The sequence below is a fragment of the Trifolium pratense genome, linkage group LG1 (genome assembly GCF_020283565.1).
Source record: "Trifolium pratense cultivar HEN17-A07 linkage group LG1, ARS_RC_1.1, whole genome shotgun sequence".
NCBI lineage: Eukaryota > Viridiplantae > Streptophyta > Magnoliopsida > Fabales > Fabaceae > Trifolium > Trifolium pratense.
The window spans coordinates 7,815,813-7,837,857 of record NC_060059.1 but is presented as its reverse complement, the minus strand read 5'-3'; the positions used below and the strand labels follow the sequence as shown (position 1 = coordinate 7,837,857).

At 33.3% G+C, this 22,045-nt stretch overlaps 2 protein-coding genes across 2 annotated transcripts; both read right to left on the bottom strand.

The window, feature by feature from the left end:
- Positions 1-2,335: 2,335 nt before the first annotated feature.
- Positions 2,336-9,231, bottom strand: LOC123898710 (angio-associated migratory cell protein). The gene is made up of 11 exons (XM_045949728.1): positions 9,123-9,231; positions 8,691-8,907; positions 8,217-8,252; positions 7,866-7,985; positions 7,450-7,592; positions 7,223-7,373; positions 7,047-7,130; positions 4,728-4,843; positions 3,635-3,711; positions 3,009-3,096; positions 2,336-2,845 (listed from the first exon to the last, which is right to left on the bottom strand). The coding sequence occupies exons 2-11, from the start codon at positions 8,860-8,862 to the stop codon at positions 2,621-2,623; spliced, it is 1,212 nt and encodes a 403-aa protein (XP_045805684.1). The 5' UTR covers positions 8,863-8,907; positions 9,123-9,231; the 3' UTR covers positions 2,336-2,620.
- Positions 9,232-11,149: 1,918 nt separating this feature from the next.
- On the bottom strand, positions 11,150-15,164 carry LOC123881464 (somatic embryogenesis receptor kinase 2). The gene is made up of 11 exons (XM_045930165.1): positions 14,474-15,164; positions 14,210-14,342; positions 14,045-14,116; positions 13,525-13,668; positions 13,277-13,348; positions 13,110-13,181; positions 12,913-13,025; positions 12,681-12,812; positions 12,254-12,595; positions 11,754-12,148; positions 11,150-11,650 (listed from the first exon to the last, which is right to left on the bottom strand). Exons 1-11 carry the CDS (start codon positions 14,562-14,564, stop codon positions 11,336-11,338), a joined length of 1,881 nt encoding a protein of 626 aa, XP_045786121.1. The 5' UTR covers positions 14,565-15,164; the 3' UTR covers positions 11,150-11,335.
- Positions 15,165-22,045: the final 6,881 nt, after the last annotated feature.

The following is a 22,045-nucleotide window of genomic DNA, read 5'->3' as shown; positions in this document are numbered from 1 at the left end:
AATGTCCACGGTTAAGTTAAAGTAGTTTTTGTTACTTGGAGGGTTCAATCCTCATCTACAACTAATAATTAACTAAATAAGTACCTGTCAGAAAAAACTAAATAAGTAAATATTTTATCTGATATTGAATATAAGCAACGAATTAAATAAAGTAGCAATATAAAATATTAAAATATAAACAAAATTTTGTACAAAAAAAAATGTAAACATGCATACAAGATTAACTACTTTCATTAGTCATTGTAAAAAAAAAAACTACTTTCATTAGTCAAAGAAAGATTTATTTTACTTCATTATAGGTAATTATGTCATTCTAAAATACCTCAAAATAATATAAATTTTATTTTTGAATGATTCTTTTATTGTCATAAAACAAATTCTTGTGAAGAATATTTTTGAGAATACACAATTATTTTTTTATGAAATCTAAAATATTAACTACACTTTTTTTTTTATGACAATAATAAAGGTATATATAATTTTAAGAACCCAAGTAGAATGATTATACTTTTTGAAGATATTAATTCTCTTTAAGTGATTTGAAATTTATCGGCTTATTGAATGCCACTACATAGGACATAGGACATAGAATTTTATTGTCATTTTTCTTATATAAAGAACATTGATTTTTCTTTTTTTTATAAAGTAGTAAGCACCACCGAAACCGACACAATTGTGATATTTTAGATTCGAACTTGTTGTCATATTGATATGTTAAAGTATAAATAATAATAGTTTCCTCTTCCGCATTCAATATAGCAAAGATATATAGGTAATTTGGGTCGATCTCCCTTCTAATAGTTGTTGTATCAGTGATGATGGGGGGTTTGAAGAGAAAAATTCCTTGATTGGGCCGCGGGTAGCCAGCCCAGACCAGCCCAATTTGCTTGTTTATATATAAATCTAGAGTTTACATACATACATACACGCTGCGTTTTCAATCGAAGGTATTTTCTGTGTTCTTCTTTTTCGTTTCTTCTATCTTTTCGTTTTCTTTATTATAAATGTTTCACAATTATATATTTGAATTCTTTATTATCGATCTCCAATCCTACCTACAGGAGGAGAGGAAGGAGCATAGGAAGAAAGTGCACAAGCCCATTGAAAATGTCCTTTGGAAACAGATCCAAAAGCTTCGAAAGGAACAAGCTGCTCTTGACAAGGCTCGCATTATATTGAAGAAGAAGAAGAAGAGAAGGGCTCAGAAAAAATTCAGAAAAAAGCAGTTACTAAACAACTAGTACTCATTCAATCATGTAATGTCATGCATAATATAGCTTATGTTGTTGGAACTAACTTGCCTCTGGTTTGGTGTAGTGTAGTGTAGAATCACTATTTTCTGCATGTTTCTTTTTTCAACTACAATTTCTCTGCATGTTCAGTAATCTTTAGTATTACTATAAATAAATAAACTAGGTTTTCATTTACATCTAATTATTCTCATCTTCTTCAATCAATGATGTGGGTCTGCAATATATATTATTAAGATAATATCATGACAAATGAGTCTCCCTTCTTGTACTGTTTCTTCTGTCCTATGCGGTGCTATTTCTGTCGCGGCTGAGCTGCACTGTCAACCATTCCAGCCACTTCATCTGCACAGCCGTACTGATCTGGTGCGACTGTGCGAGGTAACCTGGTGCTGGTTCCAAATCCAATCGTTTCGGTTGTGCCACAGTCCCCGTAGCAACATCATAAAGCAAGTAACAACTGCTTCAGATTCCCCGCCAGAATACATCCAATATTAAGGCTGCTGCTGCACCCAAAAAGCTGCAGTCTATCGCAAATAACAGCCCATAAACCAGCCTGCTGCCATGACTGAACACTGGTCTTGCATTGGAAAAAAATATGACAACTATTTTTCACCGGATCTCCACACAACCCACAGCTACTAGGACATGGAACATGGCATTTGTTCAACCTTTGTCCCGTCGCCAAACAATCCTTAGGACAAGGAGTATAGGGTATTATTATGCAAGAAAAGTTGCACTCGGACTATCCCTAAAACCATTCAAAAGAGAAGTTTAAGGGAGTGCTAATAATACTATTAAAGTGGTGCATTCGCTCAAATTGTTACTATCCTCAACATCTCAACTTTTTTGGAAGCTCACTCATTTAACTTTATTATTTGAAAGATATCTTCCAAAAACTACTTATTGGAAGATATTTTTCGAATGGTTGAGAAGGTAAAATGGAAATTTTGGAGGGTCTGAAAGCATGTTAAAGGATCTAAAGAACAATTTTCTTTAATCCATTGTGATTATGTTCAATTCAAATATGGATTACTCATTTGAACAAATAAATAAATAAATATGCACAAACCACGTCTTCTCCATAAAACACTAATGTGTTTGTGCGAACATCAAAATTAATATTAAAAAGGAAAAATAACCTTAAACAAATCCAAATTTCTGTTTCAGAATGTCTAGGTCCATCAAAATTCAAAACTTTCCGCAACAGTTTTTTACTCTACCACAACATAACATACAAGAACAGCATGGCTTCTATAGAGTAACAGCCACTGTCCTCAACGACATATATATGGAGGTGTGCCTAGAAAGGGACTCCACCTCGATGATCGACAACCCCATATCATATGAAATCAAACAAATGGCTTTGCTTAACGAAATCCTTTAACATCAAAAACACGAGCTGTATGATCCATAGAAGCCGAGACAAGGTACTCGCCATTAGCAGACAAAGAAAGAGATTGAATGTTTTCAGAGTGCCCTCTGAAAGTTCTGACACATTCACCAGATCGACTGTCCCATATTCTAACTAATCCGTCATTAGAACCAGTAGCCACATATGATGTTCCAAGCCATATTAAGCATGTCACTCCATACTGCCCACAAAAGAAAATTTTCATTCATCAGACATAAAAAGAAAAAACTCACAATTCCAAATAAAAGTATAATTGCAGACAGAGTTCATTCAGTTTTTGATGCATAAGTTTCAGTTTTTAATGCATAAGTATGTTACTTGCACATAGCAAGATTCCAACATACCTCGTGCTCACAAGTGCTTCGGACTAAGGAGTGCTCCACATCCCAGATGATCATTTTATCCAAGCCTCCAATTGCTGCCCGGGAACCACTGTCATACAGTTTTAAGGAACAAAATTATTGATGGCTCATATTAAATTAGGAGTACAAGGTCCAAATCATCATTAGATTAAAACAAAAATGCAGTTATTGAAATGTTGAAATAGTGTAGATGAATGAAATGCAAAGCATTATGAAAACATGCCCACAATTTTCACATATGCAAACTATTCATATTTAAGGTTTAGGTCCTTTTCATATTTGTGTTATCCCGTAACTGGAGTCATTGACGGTTATATTAAGTAGGTTCAATAATATATTGTGATTAATGAGTCGTGAATCATGATACTAGATTGAGTTTCATATTTATTAACGGACCTTATTTTATTTCAAACATTAACAAACGCTGATTTTATGTTGCTTGTCATTGACAAGACTATTTCTGCTTATGATAGTAATTCTATAATCTTTGAATAAATAAAACTTCCACCATACACATGCATGATCCGACAAGCATACATGGACATGAAAATGTGCACGAAATGCACATACACACAGGTTATGAACAGTTTGCTAATCTTAAAACATACCTTGGTGCGTTTGGTGGGCTTGGTGCGAACCCAACACACTCGATGGAACTTGAATGAGAAGGCAGGGTACTAACAACCTGTCAACAGGATACAGCATTTCTTAGAAACCAGGCCAAAAGCTAAATTTATATGCTCAAACCCCTTACAAATAAATAAAGTTGCAGTATGCAGAGACAAATGGAACAATTAGTACAGGGATAGGTGATGAAAGTTTGGAGCCTTAGTTAGGGGGCTCGTGCAGTCTTGCTCCAGTACTACATAGGCAACGTTATAAAAGAACAGTAATAATTATTATTATATTTTTGGGTGAGATAAAAATGAACATTATCCTAGAAAGTCCCTTTTTATGAATAAAAATACAGAAAAAGGCATCACACGGACTTGAACTCGCAACTAATTGATGTTAAAAAACTTCCATTTTCCACTGTGACAGATGCAACACATGTGCTCTAATATAATATGCCTAATATGGTGTATATATACATGATAACTGAGGGGTACCATGGCACCTCTATTCCCCAATGGAGATCCGCCCGTCTTTAACCTTTCAAAACTATTAAAGGTAAAACTATGTCATTTTTTAGAATTTGGGTTGGGTATAACTAACCGTCCAAATTAGCTTGTAAGGTTGAAGGATGCTTTACGTTAACACATTTCAAGCCATATCTCAACCCGTGTGGGACTCTCAACACACCCCTTCACAGTCAGGATTGAACATTTGGAGTAGGACTCAAGTTGTCTTATAGCTGATAGTGAATGGCCCAATGGATCTTCGCTAGACCTGGATACCATCTTCAGGTTTTGGATTTGGGTCTATCTCATCCTTACAAAATCAAGTTGTAAGGTGAGGGATGTCTCTCACTTATAAACATATTTTTTAGGCAATATCTCATATAATGTGGGACTCTCAAGAGTCTTGTGAACCAAAATTTAGAAACATAACTCTAGACACACACAAAAGGATTCTCAAAATAGTGAGACATCATACCCCAAAGACATGCACAAAAAAATACTAGTTGATTATATAAAATAGCACATTAAATATCAAATGCAATGAAGCACATTAAATATCAAATGCAATGAAAATACATACTCTTCCTGTAGTGATATTCACAATATGAACAGATCCATCCTGGGAACCAGTAAGAGCAATAGTTGAAGCCGGATTTATTGCTAAACATGTTATTCCCTCGGTGTGGTATGGATGACCTAGAAAAGTAAAGGTTAACAAAAATATGCAAATGAAAGTGTTGAATATATATGCTATTCTCTGTATTTAATGTATAGGCATATATCATATCATGTAAATAGGGTTAATATCTCCTACATTTATTTTTGAAATTATTGCTGAGCCATAAAATTGACTTAGCTGTGTAGTTCAAACACACAATTTCTCCATATGTCTCTCTCTGTTATATCCTTTACAATAGATACAAGGGCATATCGTATCATATAAACAAGGATAATATTTCCTATATTAATTTTTGTAATCATTGCTTTGAGCCTATATAAAATCGGCCATGTTGTAATTTGATTTGACATGTATTGTTTAAGAAGCTATTGTGAGTGTGCCATGATATTTATCAAATTTTACTTTGTTAATGTTGGCCCTGCTTAATATTGATAAAGAAAGTGGGAGCTTAAAAGACATGAAGTTCATGAACCCAAAATTGGTTAAATAACTTTGCATAAGCAAGAAGAATGTGACTTGTTTCTATGCTTTTTTCTGTATGCGGTTACAAGTTATGACATAATGATCCAGGACAGGTCTGAACATAAAAAGCACTCCCTGCCCACCCCCCAAATAGTTTGAAGAGCTCTGAGATTTTTGTTGTAAGACCATGAGAGTGGCAGATTTCTGTATTGGATGATAGATCCAGGCATCTACAGAAGTGAGTGAGTACAGGTAGCAACAAGAGGGTTTCATGGGTGGATGCAATGTGCCTTATTTGTAACCAATTCAAAAAGTTTAACATAAACCTTAGTAGAAAGGTTATATGGCAGACAATGTGCCTTGTCTAAACAACAATCAACCTCATTTTTTAAGGTATGGACAAATTACACTGCTGTAATACATGTTCACTACCTCATAATGGGGTGCCCTAATCTGCAGTGCCATCATAATGGGTGTTTAAGGAAAAGGATAATCCAAATAGTACACTTAACAAGTATAAGGCTCAACTTGTGGGGAAATGGTTTCCCATAACAACCAGGTTCCGATTATTCATAAATCTTTTCCCCTATTATATATAAAGTCGGCCACCATTAGCATATCTCCTCACTTTGGCGCTCACTCATCATTAGCATATCCAGAAACTGGATTTAAATACGGGCAGCTAGATGAAGTATACGTACAACAACTACCCGGTTACGAATAAACTGGCAAATAATTGTTGTAAGCAAACTCAATAAAGCATTGTATGCCCTCTCAAACACACATCAATGGGGCTGGGATTGAGAGTCTCGCATATGCTCTCTTGGGTCTAGGCTTCAAATCTAACAAATGTGATCACTCTCTTTTCACACTCAGTGTCGTCACAGTACATCTTTCATTAATTCAGAAAATTATAACCAAGCTTAATCCACATCTTTTTCTCAAACTGCTAGCTGAGCTAATTTCCTAGGAATTGAAGTAAAACACTTGAAAGATGGTTCACTCTTTTGATCTAAAGCTAAATAAATACATTTGAAATTGGCTAATAAAGGATCATATGATAGAGGCCCAGGGAGTTCCACTCCAATGGTAGGAAGGAAACTGTAAACTTTCCCAAGTATGGGTAGACTATGTAGCTGACTGTACTTTATATAGATCAATTGTTGGGGCATGCAGTTCACTACCATCACAAGGATATAGATCAGATTTTCACTTTATATTGGAAGGTTGTCAAAAGAATTCTACGGTTTATTAAGGAATCCATGCACCCTCCTTCAGCCAGCATCATCATTTCAGCCCCACTTTAAATTCTTAGTATGATGAGAACTAGCACACTATAAGATTACTGTATTGTATCATTACCTGCTGTACGGGGTGTAACTAATTCCTTTCTTTATCTGTTATAACATATCAGTTGAATGTCTTCTTAGTCTCTGCTATCACAGAGATACGTCTTTGTTATTCACTCTTCAGAAATACTCGATTTCTCACATTTCCTCTCAAACAGTTTATCATAACTTCTTGCTCTTTTTGTCACTTATTTGTTTTCTAGTAGAAGCAAGGAGCGATACTTTTTATTTCATATAATAAAACCACAAATATGAATGAGAAAGATTACAAGTTTTGTTGTACACAGGAGAGGTGTTGCTGGTGTTCAAAGCTTCATAAACTTAATTTTGTAGTTTTGGGTATTGATATAATTAAACTAGCCTATGATTCATATATGGAAAAGACACTATAAAGCGAAGTTTACATTACCTCGCACAACATGAATGCTTTCTCCAGTTTTTGGGTTCCATATTCTCAAGGTTGCATCGTCAGAACCAGTGCATATTATTCTCCCTGAGTTACCAAGTGAAAGGAAATTTAAAAGGTAAAAATGCATAATGTAGATCATAACAGTTAAATGAGCCAAGATGTAGATAGATTACTACCATCGGGAGTAAAATCACCACAAGTCACTTTACTAGCATGGCCATCAAATGACATAAAGATGGACAAATTTTTAACATTCCACATCCAAACCGAGGGGGATTCTTCAAAACCAGCCATGAGCATGTTTCCTCTTGGATGCCACCTGAGCCACTGAAAGATTTAACAGAAACTAATTTAGAAGGTACTTCAAGCATAAAAGGCAAGAAAAAGTATTTAACAATCTTACCTCAATGCCCCCTCCAGCACCCTCAAGTTCACCCTTCAGATTTCCAGATGCATCCCATATTTTAATAGTTCCATCAAGGCCTCCTGATGCCAGAAACGTTCCATCGTGGCTAAAACCTAAACTAGATACAGATTCTTCATGACCTGCACAAAATTAATAACAAATTCACTTGGAGATTGCAAGAAATACAATATTGACTTTAGCAATTATCATTTCATTGGCGCACTTGTACTAAATAGAAAAAAACCCACCCATCAATAGCTATTCATCATTTAAATGCCCAATCATATGGGTTGGAACATCGAAGGAGTTCTATATAGGAGATCCAGAGTTCAAAGTCTACTACTAATATTTCTTCCGCCCCTTACCAAACTAACCACTAATATTTGTCTTTCATCAGAAGAAAAGAAATACACCTTTAAGCTCAGAAGCCCACTCTCCATTATTGATCTTCCAGAGAAATCCTCTGTCGTCACCACCTCCTGTTGCAACCAGTTCGGTATCTGTTGGGCTGCAGGCAACTGAATATAATTCCCCTATACAAGAATCATAGAAAGCATTAAAAATATATTATTAACTCCTTTAACACTTTGCACATGTATGATTCTGTGACTTCAAAAATTGATAAGGAAAACAGAAAATAATCATCAAATCAGTTAATAAAACCCTTGATGAAATGACAGGCTACCTAAAACCCTAAATTAAATTTCAACCAAGAACCAGGGCAGCACAAGAAGAAACATAAACATAAACAGTAGAAATCATACCAGTATGACCAGTGAATATGTGCTCAGCATCATCATCTGTAATATGTAAAATAATATTAATATAACACCGGAAAAACCTTACTTCTCGATTCTAACATTAATCAATGTATAACACACAGCACAAAGTAAAGGTTAGTAGATTTGATTGACATAAAGAAATCATACACAAGAACTGAAACACGAAAAAAAATGGATTGAAATTGTTGTTTAGAAATATTAAGATAAAGGACATGTTTGGATAAACAATTTATTTGCAGCTTATAGCAAGCGTTTATGTATAAGCTCACATAAACTATTTTAATAGCAAAAGATAAAACAAATATAAATTGTTTTCATATATGCTACGAGCTATTTTCATAAGTTTTGTGAGACTGTTTCGGGAGCTATCTTGTAAGTTCTCCGGAACAGTCTCACAAAACTTATGCAAGTAGATAAATTCAAGTAAGTCAATCCAAACGGGCCCAAAGTTCATACCATCAGGTTCCGAACTGCCATCTCCATCTCCATCAGCATCATTGGCATCTGCATCGGGAAGAACTTCATCATCGTCGGAGGCAACTTCATGGACGATATCAGACTCATCAATGAAAACATCATTGTTGTTGTTGTCTTCGTCACCACTGTCATGAGGATTTGGATCACTCATTGTATTGGTTTTGAGTATAAAGGCAAATTTTTCAACTCTCTAAATCTGTGGTGGATGTGTGATAAACAAAGTAAGAAAAATCTATGAGAATATGAAGCAGTAGAAAAAACCAACAACAGTGAATTCAATTATCATGTGGAAGTGAAAGCACTACATAGCCAAAAAAATTAAGCATGAGAGTTTGTTTAAGAAAGGGGAAAGTGAAAATAGGGTTATGGCGGAAGAATTGTACGGCGGCGAGAGGGAAGAAGAGAACGAACCTGAAAATGGTAACCGGCGGCGCGCGGCAGTGTGGTAGCGTTGGATTATTGACTGAATTTTCAGGTTTTTAAGTTTTAAATAACGGTCTATAAAGTAACACGGAGCCTCAGTAAATATTTGCCATTGGATTGAGTTTATAATAATCAGACGGTCGAGATTTATTATATGGTGTAAGTAATGTGGGCCCAGTGTTATATCCTATATGGTGTTTTCCTCCCATTACTTCTCTACCCTCGCATAAATTAAGGGTATATGCCTTATGCTGACATGACAACAATCAAATTCAACCATATATGTGTCAAAGTCAAACATAATTTTTTTACCAAAAAGTAATTTTGACATACTTTAATTTTCAAATAATTACTATATTTTAGGTTACTACTTTTCATTAATTACATTTTAGGTTACACATATTCTTATCATTTACTAAAAAAACATTTTTCACAAATTTTATTCATCTTTTCTTACGGATTCATCTTTTCTTTCTCCGTAAGATCAAATTTTTTCGCTTTCGCCGCTGCTTCACTTGTCGTCGTGGCTGTTTCACTTGTGAAAATTGTTTTTTTAAGTAAATGGTAAGAATATATGTAACCTAAAATATAATTAATGAAAAGTAGTAACCTCAAATATAATTATTTGAAAATTAAAGTAGTCAAAATTATTTTTGGTAAAAAATTATGTTTGACTTGGACACATATGAGTGGATTTAATTGGTGTCATGTCAGCATGGAACACCTACCCTCAGTTTATGTGAGGGTTAATTAGAAAAAACCGTGTTTTCTTCATTATTGTGTTTATCAAATCAAATACTCCGCTATATTTAGTCTAGTAATGAGATATTTAGGTAATATGTTAGATTCTGGATTTTATCATCAACTTCATTATAAACCAAAAATATATCATCGTATTCAAAGAAAAAATATATATATATCATCAACTAATCAACTAAATTTTTCTAGTGTAATATCACATTATAGGATCTAACTAATATCAAATTCATTGTTTGAATGTGTGACAACCAATTGTTTTCGGCCACATTTGATCGTTTGATTTCAGACTCTCTACTCTCTATAAATTTATAAATTCTACGGTTGTGTATAGAATATCTTCCAAAATTTTGTGTTTCGATGTGAATATGATAATGACTAATGAATTTGATGTGTATGTGCAAAAATTGTTTTTTTTTACGCGGTATGTGCAAAAATTATTGTTGAATACTAAGCAGAAATTGTCATTGAATGTCAATATCGTAATGGTATGAATCTAATGTGTAGATGCAAAAATTGTTTTTTGAACGTGGATGCAAAAATTGTTGTTGATGTAGTATAATCTCTATTTTTTTCTTCATAAGCTTATATGCACTTTTTTTTTGAAAATGTGCAAGTGTACATAAACATGTGGTAAATTTAAGATGAACACTTTTTTAAAATATTGAGGTAAACAAGAAGTTTATGGTACATTTAAAAATGCATGCACTAACGTATTGGCTTGGTGAATATCATTGATGCAAGTACAAATTTAAGGTTTGACCTTATGCTATATCATGCATTTTGAATAAAGCTTATCAATGAGTACTATATTTTGATTCTAGTTCTTCAATTCAAATTCCACTTGTCTTTGCACTTTATAATAGCAATCATGTGATACCTTTCTTTATATATTTTCAATGTTTGCCAACTCTAAAGATTAATTTTGACATGTTACACTCTTATAGTAACACTGATAAATTGGTACAAGTGGCCAAAACTGCAACTTGAGCTTGTTACATTGTAAGTGGTAACAAAGAGAAAAATCACAAGCTGTATGAGCATCACAGATCTATCATTACAGCTTCAAATTTTTGTAGTAAAAATCTTATCACCATATCAACCGATCACAAGTTAACACCCTGATGCACACATGGCATAGATTGTAGATTGAACAAGCACGAAACAAAGGTGTACAAAAAGATTCATCTAAGTAAAAACATCACTTCATCAAACAACAGCAAATGATACAACAAATTTCAACTTGACAAAGTGACTCCTATGCACAAATGTAAATGAATATAATATAATTATAATGCAGTTGACATACAAGAGCTTTGATTAGGATATGGTACTTGAAGGAACCAAAAAAAAAAGAAAAGAAAAAAAAGTGAGAAAACTTTTTTAGTTAAAAATTGTCACAAATAATTGCACTCATTTTTCTTTTCATTACTACTGTGACTAGGTCACCTTGGACCAGATAATTCAACTGCATGTAGATTTTCAGTAGAGTCAAGAATCCAATCGGAATTAGGATGAGGGGCGAGTTCAACTTCCTGGCGTAGAACTTCCCCTTTTTGCCACTCATCCCATCTTTCTGCCAAACCGTCGCCTTCAAGCATTCTTACCACTTCCGACATCTTTGGCCGGTCCATAGGTGAACCTTGTGTGCAGAGTAGTGCAACCTGGATTAACTGTTCTACCTCGGCTTCTATGTAGTTGGTTTGAAGATCAGGATCAACCAACATTTCAAGCTTTTTCTCTTTCAGAAGTCCTTTTACCTATGAACATATATTCAAGGGTTGCATGAAATGAAATTCAACGGAAAAGGTAAACTATATAAGAAACGAAAATCAGAAGGATATGCATTTGTACTGAACATACCCAATCAAGCAGCATAACATCATCATCATTGGCAAGCCGAGCAAGGTCGAAAGCTCTTTGTCCAGTGATAAGCTCAAGAAGCATGATACCATAACCAAAAACATCAGTTTTCTCTGAAGATTTTCCGGTAGATAGGTACTCGGGAGCTATATGCCCGATTGTACCCCGAACAGCAGTTGTCACATGAGTGTCCTTGTAATCCATAAGTTTTGCTAATCCAAAATCCCCAACAACAGCCTCAAACTCTTCATCCAACAATATGTTAGCAGCTTTCACGTCACGATGAATAATCTTTGGGTCACAATGATCATGCAAATATGAAAGACCCCTTGCTGATCCTAAAGCTATTCTTTTCCTTGTTGGCCAATCTAGTGGTTCCTGATGTGGAGGACGCTCTAGAATAATGCAAATAGAAAATCACAAGAATAATAATTAATATTGAATGAAAGATTGTGCCGAGCACATATATAAACAAACAGTATATATAAATAGAGATCTACCTCTTAAACAGGAGGCAACACTTCCATTAGCCATGTACGGATAAACAAGCAACCTTTCTGTTGGAGTCATACAGAAACCACGTAAACGAAGGAGATTTCTATGAACAGCCATGCTGATCATCTCAACTTCGGTCTGAAACTGAAGCTCCCCACCCGGTGTCCGCTCCTCTTTCAATCTTTTGACGGCAACCAGTGAACCGTCTGCCAATCGTCCTTTGTACACCTTACCAAACCCTCCTCTTCCAAGAATGTTCTTATTGCTGAAAGTATCTGTTGCAACTTGCAACTCTCTTAGTGAGAATCTCTTAAGCTGCCCAAGATGAACTTCGGGATCCTCTTCAGCTGCAAATGTATTGAACGAAATTAAATTCTATCCATGTAAATGAGTTCAACCATATGTAATAGTCATTCAACTAGGACTGCTCACCAGGAACATCAAAGAAAAATTCTTGTGGTTTCCTTCGACGCCACCATGCAAATGCAATTGCAGGTGCAGCAAATAATAGAGCAGCACCGCCAGCAACTCCTCCAGCTATTGCTCCAGTTGCACTGCCACTTCCTGCAAATAGGTATATGTGTCCATTACAAAAAATAGATTAGTTGGGCTAAGAACTCGCATTAACAATTAAAAGGAGTAATTGCAGCGGAAAGAAGATTACCTGGGGCAGAGATTGGTGGTGGGGGGACAAAAGGGGGAGGCGGAGAAAATGGAGGAGAGCCTGGACAAGGGTGCCCAGTGACTGGTCCACATAGATTCAAGTTGTTTGCAAAACTGCAAGCAGAAACAATGCCGATTCAGAAAAATTTTATAAGCAGAACCAATGAATGAAAGAATAGAAGAGAGTTTAGTTGGAACCTGATCGGAGTGAATAACGAGAAGGAGCCATTATCGGGAACCACACCTGAGAGCTGGTTATTAGACAAATCCCTGAATTTGATGAATAAAATGAGATAAATGTTAGTTAGTATTGCATACAAATAATAAAAATTAAATGAAGTGCATATTTGAGATTAAGAACTCACAGAACTTGGAGAGCTGTAATATTAGTCAGTGACATCGGAATAGGGCCCATCAAGCTGTTGTTATTCAGCCGGCTATCCTTAGACAGACATTCCAGGAAAACAGTATTAATATCTATCTTGATAGCATATTTTTTTCCTTCTCAAACACACCAACAGAAATCATACATAACAGAAAATATTTAGCGGTAAAAAAAGAGCATGTCCGAAGCAAAAGTATAGAACAAACTATCAACAATAGGTACACTTACAGGAATCGCAATTTTGACAACTTGCCCAATGAAGCCGGGATAGGGCCAGTGAACCGATTTAAGTACAGATCCAAGCTCACCAAGTTAGTAAGATTCCCCAAGTCACTTGGAATAGGACCAGTGATGTTATTGCTGTAAAGTTCCCTGTTATAAATATAAAAAATTGAGTGAAAATTCATTCAGTGAAGTCATTAGGTAATTCTAGAATTAGTTTCAAGAGCATGACATGTCTTCTATACAATAGTAATCCAGTTACAAAAGGATATACTTCATTGAAATAAAATAGCCATAAGATTAAACAAAAAATATGTTGTTAACCATAACATTGAAATCATGTGTGATTCCATTGAAACGATGAGACTGATCTTTTGAAGATAATCGTCATCAACTAGTAGTTCAAAAGAGGAGTGTTCAACTCTTCATTATCTCAAATAAGCCTTTTGCCATCACTTCATTAACCAAACCCTTAGAAATTTAAATTATAAAAGGAAAAGAGCATTGATAAGTTACAAGAACATACAGATACTGCAAATTTTTGAGTTGACCAAGCTGTGGAACTAGTGTACCAGACAAAGCAGCATTTCCCAGATCACTAACATCAAACAAAAGGAACATTAGAATATTCATCTTCTATGAAAAATGAAAAAATGTTCAAACAGCATATATCAAGGGACGAAAAGCTTACACTCTAATGACACTATTATCATTGTTGCAGGTTACATGAAACCATGTACAAGGATTAACAAGTGTAGGATCCCAACTCTGCAAAACATTGTTAGGATCTTGCAAATTTGTCCTCAAATTATGTAAAGCATCACCTATTTCAAAACACAAAACATATAATTAGGTACAACAAATAATGTGTTAACATGAATCAAGGAAGAAAAACAACCTCATTTACCAAACATATTAAAATAAAAAACTAACAAACAACAAAATGAACACAAACCTTCCATGTTAGCAGAAACCAACCATAGTGGATGAAGCAACAACAACAAAAAACCCCAAATGAAAACGAAAGCACAGAACTTTCTCTCCATTTAATAATAATAATTAAGTAGAACCCTAACCCCCAAATCTCTCACATGCGCAAACACCACCTCAAATCTTCAACATTTGAACCCACCACACTATACCCAGAACCCGATCTCGTCAAAAAATACCTTTTTTGAACTGACCCAGATACATAAACCGAATAAAAATTAAAACTTTTTATTAAAAATAAAAAACCCAAAAAGTATCACAGCATTTTTTCCACTGTCTCAAATCATATACCCAAAGAAAAGTACTAAAATAATAATAATTATATAATAAAAATAATTAAAAAAATGAAAAATGCTTCCTCCTCCTCCGTTTGAGTATAGCTATAGGTTTCTGAATAGCTACACTATACTATACTCTATACATACACAGAGAAATGAAATGAAATGCTTTCTTTTTCTGTTGCTGTTTGAGGTGGTGAGAGTGTAAATGGTTTATCTTTTTTGATGGAGGCGTGCGTGCAGAGAGAGAGAGAGAGAGAGAGAGAGAGAGAGAGTATTATAGAGAGAGAGAGGGAGAGGGTGACCGAACGGTGATGACCGCTGCCCGAAGAAACGCAGTCAAAAAATGAAATGAAGCTATAACGTGGAAAGTGACGTGACTGAAAGAAGAGGGAGCAAAACCCCGTTTTTTTGGTCAAAGTTAGGTGGGTCCAACGTTACTTTCTTTTTGGGGGTGATGCCAAGTAGCATTTGCTGCTTATTTTAGCTTATGCTTATGCTTTCACTACCTTTTTTAATTTAATCAATAACTTAACTTTAATTTAAATTACTTTGCTTTCTTTTTTTAATTTTGTATTTATCATAAGATAATCAGAATCAACTAGTAGTTAATGAAGTTAATTTAGTAAAACTATTATTTTCTTTCATTTATTATAACTTCTTTTTATATGTAGGCAAATTAGTATTATACTCTCTTCGTGACACTTTATAAACAAAAATGCATTTTCTAGGTTCATTGTATATTTAATGTATCTGATCCAATATGGACCAGATGCATTAAATATACAATGAACCTAAAAAATCCATTTTTGCTTATAAAGTGTCACGGAGGGAGTATTATGCTTTCTTAATTTAATTTTAGATGGTTTAGTCTTTTATTTTTTTTTACTTTTTTTTGCCTTCATTCATATTTATATATGATTTTTTAACCTTTTAATATATGATTCTTTTTTAGTCAAAAAAAATATATGATTTTTTTAGGATATAACATAAATTTATGATTGAAATCGCACAAAGAAAGAAAAATAATATAAATTTTAAACTTTAAAATCTATATAAAAAAATATGAAAAAGGATTAAACTTTCGTAAGAAATAAAATAAATGACTAAAGCGCTATTGTATGAAATTAATTTAAAGATCACAAATGTAATTTTATCTATTGCGGATCAAGAGAGTTGGTCTAGCAGAAGAGTTAAGGGATAAACACTCGGTTTTAAATAGTGATGGTTATATGGACCTGAATTTCATGCATTTAAATTACCATGCAGTCATGCATTCACTACATTGTAAGTCTTTAAATTTAAATTTTGGTAATCTAAATTTAAAGATAGATGACTGAGATTAACCTGCAGTTAAATAATGACCGCAAAAAATTCATTTACGTTATATCTCTCTTAATTTTAATAATTTAAAATTGATTAGTATAACATCTTTGTCCTAATTTTTATTGTTAAAAGTGCTAAAGCATGTTTGAGATTGTTTGCCATGCGTATGCGTTTCTCTTTTGGTAAATCATACCTTTATTATGCAAAGTCAAATATGATTGGTTAAGCTATAAGATGTTGCACTTCTAATGGAGGAAATTTTGTATTGATCTAGAACAAAAAAGTGCTAGTAATAACTAGGTAAGGATGCATGTAATTGAAAGCCTACTATGAATTTAGGATTACTGTGAGCCCACATTTTGCATAGTGTTTGTGTTTAATTATGAGCCTTCATTTTATTCCAATTCCAACCGTTTGTGTTTGTTATTTACTACTACTACTACTATAGGTACTGGTAGTAGATTTTAATTTTGGCATGGTTTTCACTTATGAATAGTGTGTTTATCATATCTCATCGACAAAATTTATTCTAGTGTTAGTATCACATTAATTTCTACAATTATGCATGGAATATGCCTTACAAAATTTTAAAATGGTACTAGTAGAAACATATATGATGAATGTCAATAACCAAGATATAAATATGATATTCCTAACTTATTATAAGTTTGTGTTTGAATATCAATATGACAAATGGGTAATATATTTATTGTGTATGTGCAAAAAATTGTGGTTGATGAACAGAAGCAAAGTTGTTATTGAATATCAATATGGTTATGGGAATGAATCTAACGTGTACGTGCAAAAATTGTCGCGGATGAATATGAGCAAATTTTTTGTTGAAGTCTATTGTGCGTGTGGAAAAATTGTCGTTTGTGAATCTGGTGCATACGTGCAATTGTTGCTGACGAATATGAGCGAAAATCCCGGTTGACGAATCTGTTGTGCACATGCAAAAAATGTGGTTGGTAAATCTACAGTAGATGTTCAATTGACTTTGATGAATATGAGCAAGTTTTTCGGAGTCAAAATATTGTTTTGGGAAGAAAGACTTTTAAAATGTTGCTATTGAATTTATTTGATTGTCGTTATTAATTGACATTAACGAATCTTTGTGCACGTAGGGAACTTGTCGCTGGTGAACCTATTGCAGACGTGTAACGGTCGTTGATGAATATGAACATTTTCTCAGGGTCAAAGTATTGCTTTGGGAAGAAAAGCTTTCAAAAGGTTGCTATTGAATTAGATTTGAGTGTCGTTATATTAATTGCCGATGACGAATCTTTGCGCAAACAATTGTCTTTGATGAATATGGGCAATATTTTCTCAGGGCCGAAGTATTGCTTTTGGAAGAAAGACTTTCAAGAGGTTGATATTGAATATGATTTGATTGTCGTTAATAATTTCCGCTAACAAATCCATTGTGCATGTGGAAAATTTGTCGCTGGTGAATCTTCTGCGAACGTGCAATTGTCGTTGATGAATATGTACAATTTTCTCAGGATCAGAGTATTTTTTGAAAAGAAAGGGTTTTAATGGTTGCTATTGAATCTTATTTGATTATGGTTATTAATTTGTTAAGAGATAGTTATTTGTCATCTCATGTGCTTTCTTTCTACTGATGGTCTCGTGTATCACAATGGCAATCAAATAGGCGATTTTTTACCTTATCATCATTAATCCCATGTAAATAGTTGTTGAATCTTTAGTGTTGATAATAACTTTTTAACTTTATCGATTAGGTCAAATATTATCTTAACTAGTTTCTCATGTTAGACTACCCACAATGGTGTTGAATTGTGGGTGTTGAAGGTGAATATGGGTGTTGAAACCATTGTGGGGAGGCTGTTGAATCCTTGTTGGCGGAGGGAGAAGTTGAATTCATTCAACATAGTTGAATCCTGACATGGGGGGACGCGTGGTGATTTTTCGTTGGCCAGGACTGGCGCGTGCGCAACACGCACGGACATGGCGAGTGCGGAATGCAGGAGTGCGGAGAGAGAAGCTGCTTTGGATAAAAGGCAGCCACGTGGCTGCTGCTGATTGGTCCGGTGGATTTTTATGATTTTTATCCTTTGAACTCAATTATCTCATTGCAAATTAATTTTTTATTTTTTTATTTTTTTTACCAAAATTCGTGATTTTTTTTTCTCTACAAATAGAGACTTGGTTCATTTCATTTGGACACAGAAAAAAAACCAAATTTTTCACTATCTTAATCTATTATTATCTTTCTAATTAGTCTTTCTTTTGAAGTTTTAATCTTTTTTTAGTGAAATGGATCCCAACAATTCTTCTAATTATCCCAACAATTCTCAAAATCTCAACAATTATCAAAATAGGAGGTATGGCAAAATGTACCACAACAATGCGAATGTTAGCATACGGTATGGCAAAATCCCAACATTTGTGTGTTGTATTGCATTTTAAGTTAATTTGTATCGTACTAATTACGTTATTTGTGTGATGTATTGCATTTTAAATTAAGAAAATAAAAAAAATATTTAAATAAAATTTGTTAAGTGTATTATTTTAATTTAATTTTAATCGATAATTATAATGTTATTTAATCATAAAAACAAAAATTAAAATTTAAATAAGAATATGAAATAGAAAGTGGTGGGATAGAGAAAGTGGTGGGGTATGGTGTTGAATAGAAAAACCATTGGAGAGGGTAAAAGTTGAATGTGTGTTGAATGATTAGGTGGAAGAAAGAGAAAATGATGTGGAGTGAAAAAGTGGGTGTTGAATGTATTTTGGTGTTGAAACCATTGTAACTAGTCTTAGTTTCCAATTTTTCTTTGCGGATGTAGCCCTTAATTATATGTCACCTAAACAAATATGTGTTGTGTAATTGCAAGCGTGCGTCTATACATGATAAGAAATGTTTTAATGTTGGTGCAAATTTGTTTACACCATTAGTTTTAACATATAATAAATTGTTTTTATTAACATTAATTTAATTTTATGTTTTATTTCTATTTTTGGTATGTTTAACAAGTGCACCAGTGCACTTAACATGACCCTAAATTTAAATGTACTTTCACTTTATTTATTTTCCCCGATCAAGATTTTAGTCCTGAATTTCTAAATTTGAGAATATAGTCTCTATTTTAAAAAATTCTTAAATTTTCTTTTATCGCTTAATTTAGGAGGACTTATTCCTTTTTTTGTGTTATATAGGGCTGAAAATGAGATGAGGTGAGTCAAATGATAGTTCAACTTGGCTCGATTAAAATTAGTTCGGCTCGAAACTCTACTCGAGTTCATGGCGAACTTTTTTTTAACCAAATTACTCAACTAGATTCAAGTTCGTGAACTACTCATTTCGGCTCGTTAGTTAATATCAAATCAACCAAAAACAACTATAATTAAAATTAAAATCGCTAATAACACTATTAATAATTTAATGATTTTAATCATTTAATAGCACGGTAATTAGATTCCAAGCACTAATTTGTCCTTTTAATAGCACGGTAATTAGATTCCAAGCACTAATCATTTAATGATTTTAAGCTCACTTTGTCCTTTTAATAGATAATTTCTCCCCATCTATCTCAAAATTTCCGATGTGGGACTCGTGAGAATACTGATTTGTAAGCTTATCTTTAACTGGAGTTCAAGTTTTGCAGAAACTCATTCTCATTTAATCATGTGCCTTAGTTGCTCCAATTTATTTTGATGTAATAGTAAGTGTGAAACGAAGCACATATAAGTTAATTCTAAAATTGCAAAGAAATTAACCAAATCATAGAGCTCAAGTGGTTAATGAATTTTACCAAAAAGAACGGATTTTGGGAGAACCCGGGTTCGATTACTGGGTGGAACAATTTTTTGGCCAGACTTTACTTACCTCGCGGTCAAACTCTAGACTACTAGAGCCCTGTTCCCGACTCATTTGGTTCATAAATTCAACGAATTAATTATCGAATCGAGTTTCGAACTATTTTCAAGTTGGTTCGATTCATTGTCAGCCTTAGTTGTATCGAATGACAAAGTCACAACGGTGTGGCAATATGTGGATTAAAATTATTATTTTTTTACGATAATATGTGGATATTAAATCTTATGTTAAAAAGTATTATTATTATTATTATTATTATTATTATTATTTATAAAATAAAAGGCTTAATTAAATTTTTTATCCTCTTATTTTCACTTTCACGCAATTGGTCATCCTATTTTAAAATCACTCAGTTTTGATTTCTCCATTAGATTTTTGTACTTAAAAATGGTGATTTAACATATTTTATATTATGTAACATACTAACATATACAATAAGATGATATTGAATGATCAAAAGTCATGAAATGACATGAACACTCATTAAAAACTTTGGATTAAATTTTAGAATTTTTTGTAATTTAATTAATGAAATGTAAATAATTAATCTATACGGATGAATCTTCATCATCAAATCATATACCGTGTCATTCTAAATTTATTAAACCGCCATTTTTAAGTATATAAAACTAAAGGAGAAAGCAAAACTGAATAATTTTAAAATAGGAGGATTAATGTCGTGAGTGAAAATAAGAAGATCAGAACTATAATTAAAGCAGAATAAAACTAAGTTGACAAAAGTCACAAAGTGGTGTGTCACATACATGGATTGAATCTTATCTACAACATGTCATTAACAAGTATGATTTTTAAAAATAAGACTTAAAATGAAAATATGTAAACCCTAAAATAATCAAACTTCCCCAACAAAAAAAATGTATTGCCACATCATTTAGTTGTGACTAAGACAAAACCATCAAACAAAGCCTTAACAATACACAAGGATGAATTTTGATACGTGTACATATAGCTACTAATAACGTCTCTTCATGCCATACTATAGTATGTGCATTTCAATCAAGCCTCTTTCTTTCGGTTTATAAAAAGCCTAAAACATAGGACTAAATACCAAATTTCTTTGTCAAAAAAAAAAAATACCAAATTTCTTTATCAAGATGTGAATTTGTGTAAGCCACGTTAATATAAAGTTTAGGTCCAAACTAAGCAGTATCATTTGCGCCACATTATCATGTAACATTTTTTGACCTTTGTTTAGGGGCTTAAATGGTGGAGAGGTTCTCAAGATGCAACTTTTTAATCATATATTTTCCAAATTGGCCAGCCAACACTACCTTTTTGGGTACTTTTTTCAAGGGATAAATGATTTCTATCGTGATCTTTTCGTGCCAAGGAGGAGGTACTATATATAGTATATACCTTGTCTTGTGACCCAAAGTCTCATTGTGGGGGCACTAACACTAGTAAAGCCCATTACGTTGCTTGCAAGATAAATGCATTAGTTCTAAGAGCATATACGCCTCATTTTTTGTGTTTAAATGAGTCTCATATAAGTCACTATATGCGTTAGCAAATTTAGATTGTGGTATACATGAAATTTTAGATTCACATGTTATTTACCTTCATTGTATACAAAATAAAAGTCGTGTATATACTATATACACATTACTAATTTTATAATTTTTTAAAGTCCAGTAAGTTATAAGTATTAAATATTTTTAATTTGGCATCTCATATTTGCAAAATTATGATTCCACGAATAACTCTAGATCACTTTTAACATCACATATTTATTTAAATCCAAGATTTAAGTATAGTCCACAAAAAAAAGTGAAGAATGCATGTCTACCCTACACCTTACAATGCTCTAAAACAATAACATAATTTTAAAGTGTTTATGACTTAGCATCATGTAATGAGAAACTGGAACTGATATATATATATATATATATATATATAACTTTGATTTCTCCTCTCCCTTTACGTTATCGAACGATGTTGGACTTATTCTAAGATGTTTCGTTTCAATCAACCTCAATAATCTTCGCTTAATTTGATTGAATATTATACATCACTTTCATTGTCTACATACACCAACATTTCACATCAAGTTAGACACTTACATGTCAAA

What these genes read in the sequence shown, in the direction of transcription:
- LOC123898710 (XM_045949728.1), bottom strand. Translation starts at nt 8,862, where the DNA reads ATGAGTGATCCAAATCCTCATGACAGTGGTGACGAAGACAACAACAAC. An exon ending in CATATTCACTGGTCATACTG is followed by an intron (nt 7,986 to 8,216) that starts GTATGATTTCTA and finishes ATTCTTGTATAG; the next exon opens with GGGAATTATATTCAGTTGCC. An exon ending in GAAGCACTTGTGAGCACGAG is followed by an intron (nt 2,846 to 3,008) that starts GTATGTTGGAAT and finishes TTTTGTGGGCAG; the next exon opens with TATGGAGTGACATGCTTAAT.
- LOC123881464 (XM_045930165.1), bottom strand. Translation starts at nt 14,564, where the DNA reads ATGGAGAGAAAGTTCTGTGCTTTCGTTTTCATTTGGGGTTTTTTGTTG. An exon ending in CTCAAAAATTTGCAGTATCT is followed by an intron (nt 13,669 to 14,044) that starts GTATGTTCTTGT and finishes TATTTATAACAG; the next exon opens with GGAACTTTACAGCAATAACA. An exon ending in ATTACAGCTCTCCAAGTTCT is followed by an intron (nt 13,182 to 13,276) that starts GTGAGTTCTTAA and finishes CATCAAATTCAG; the next exon opens with GGATTTGTCTAATAACCAGC.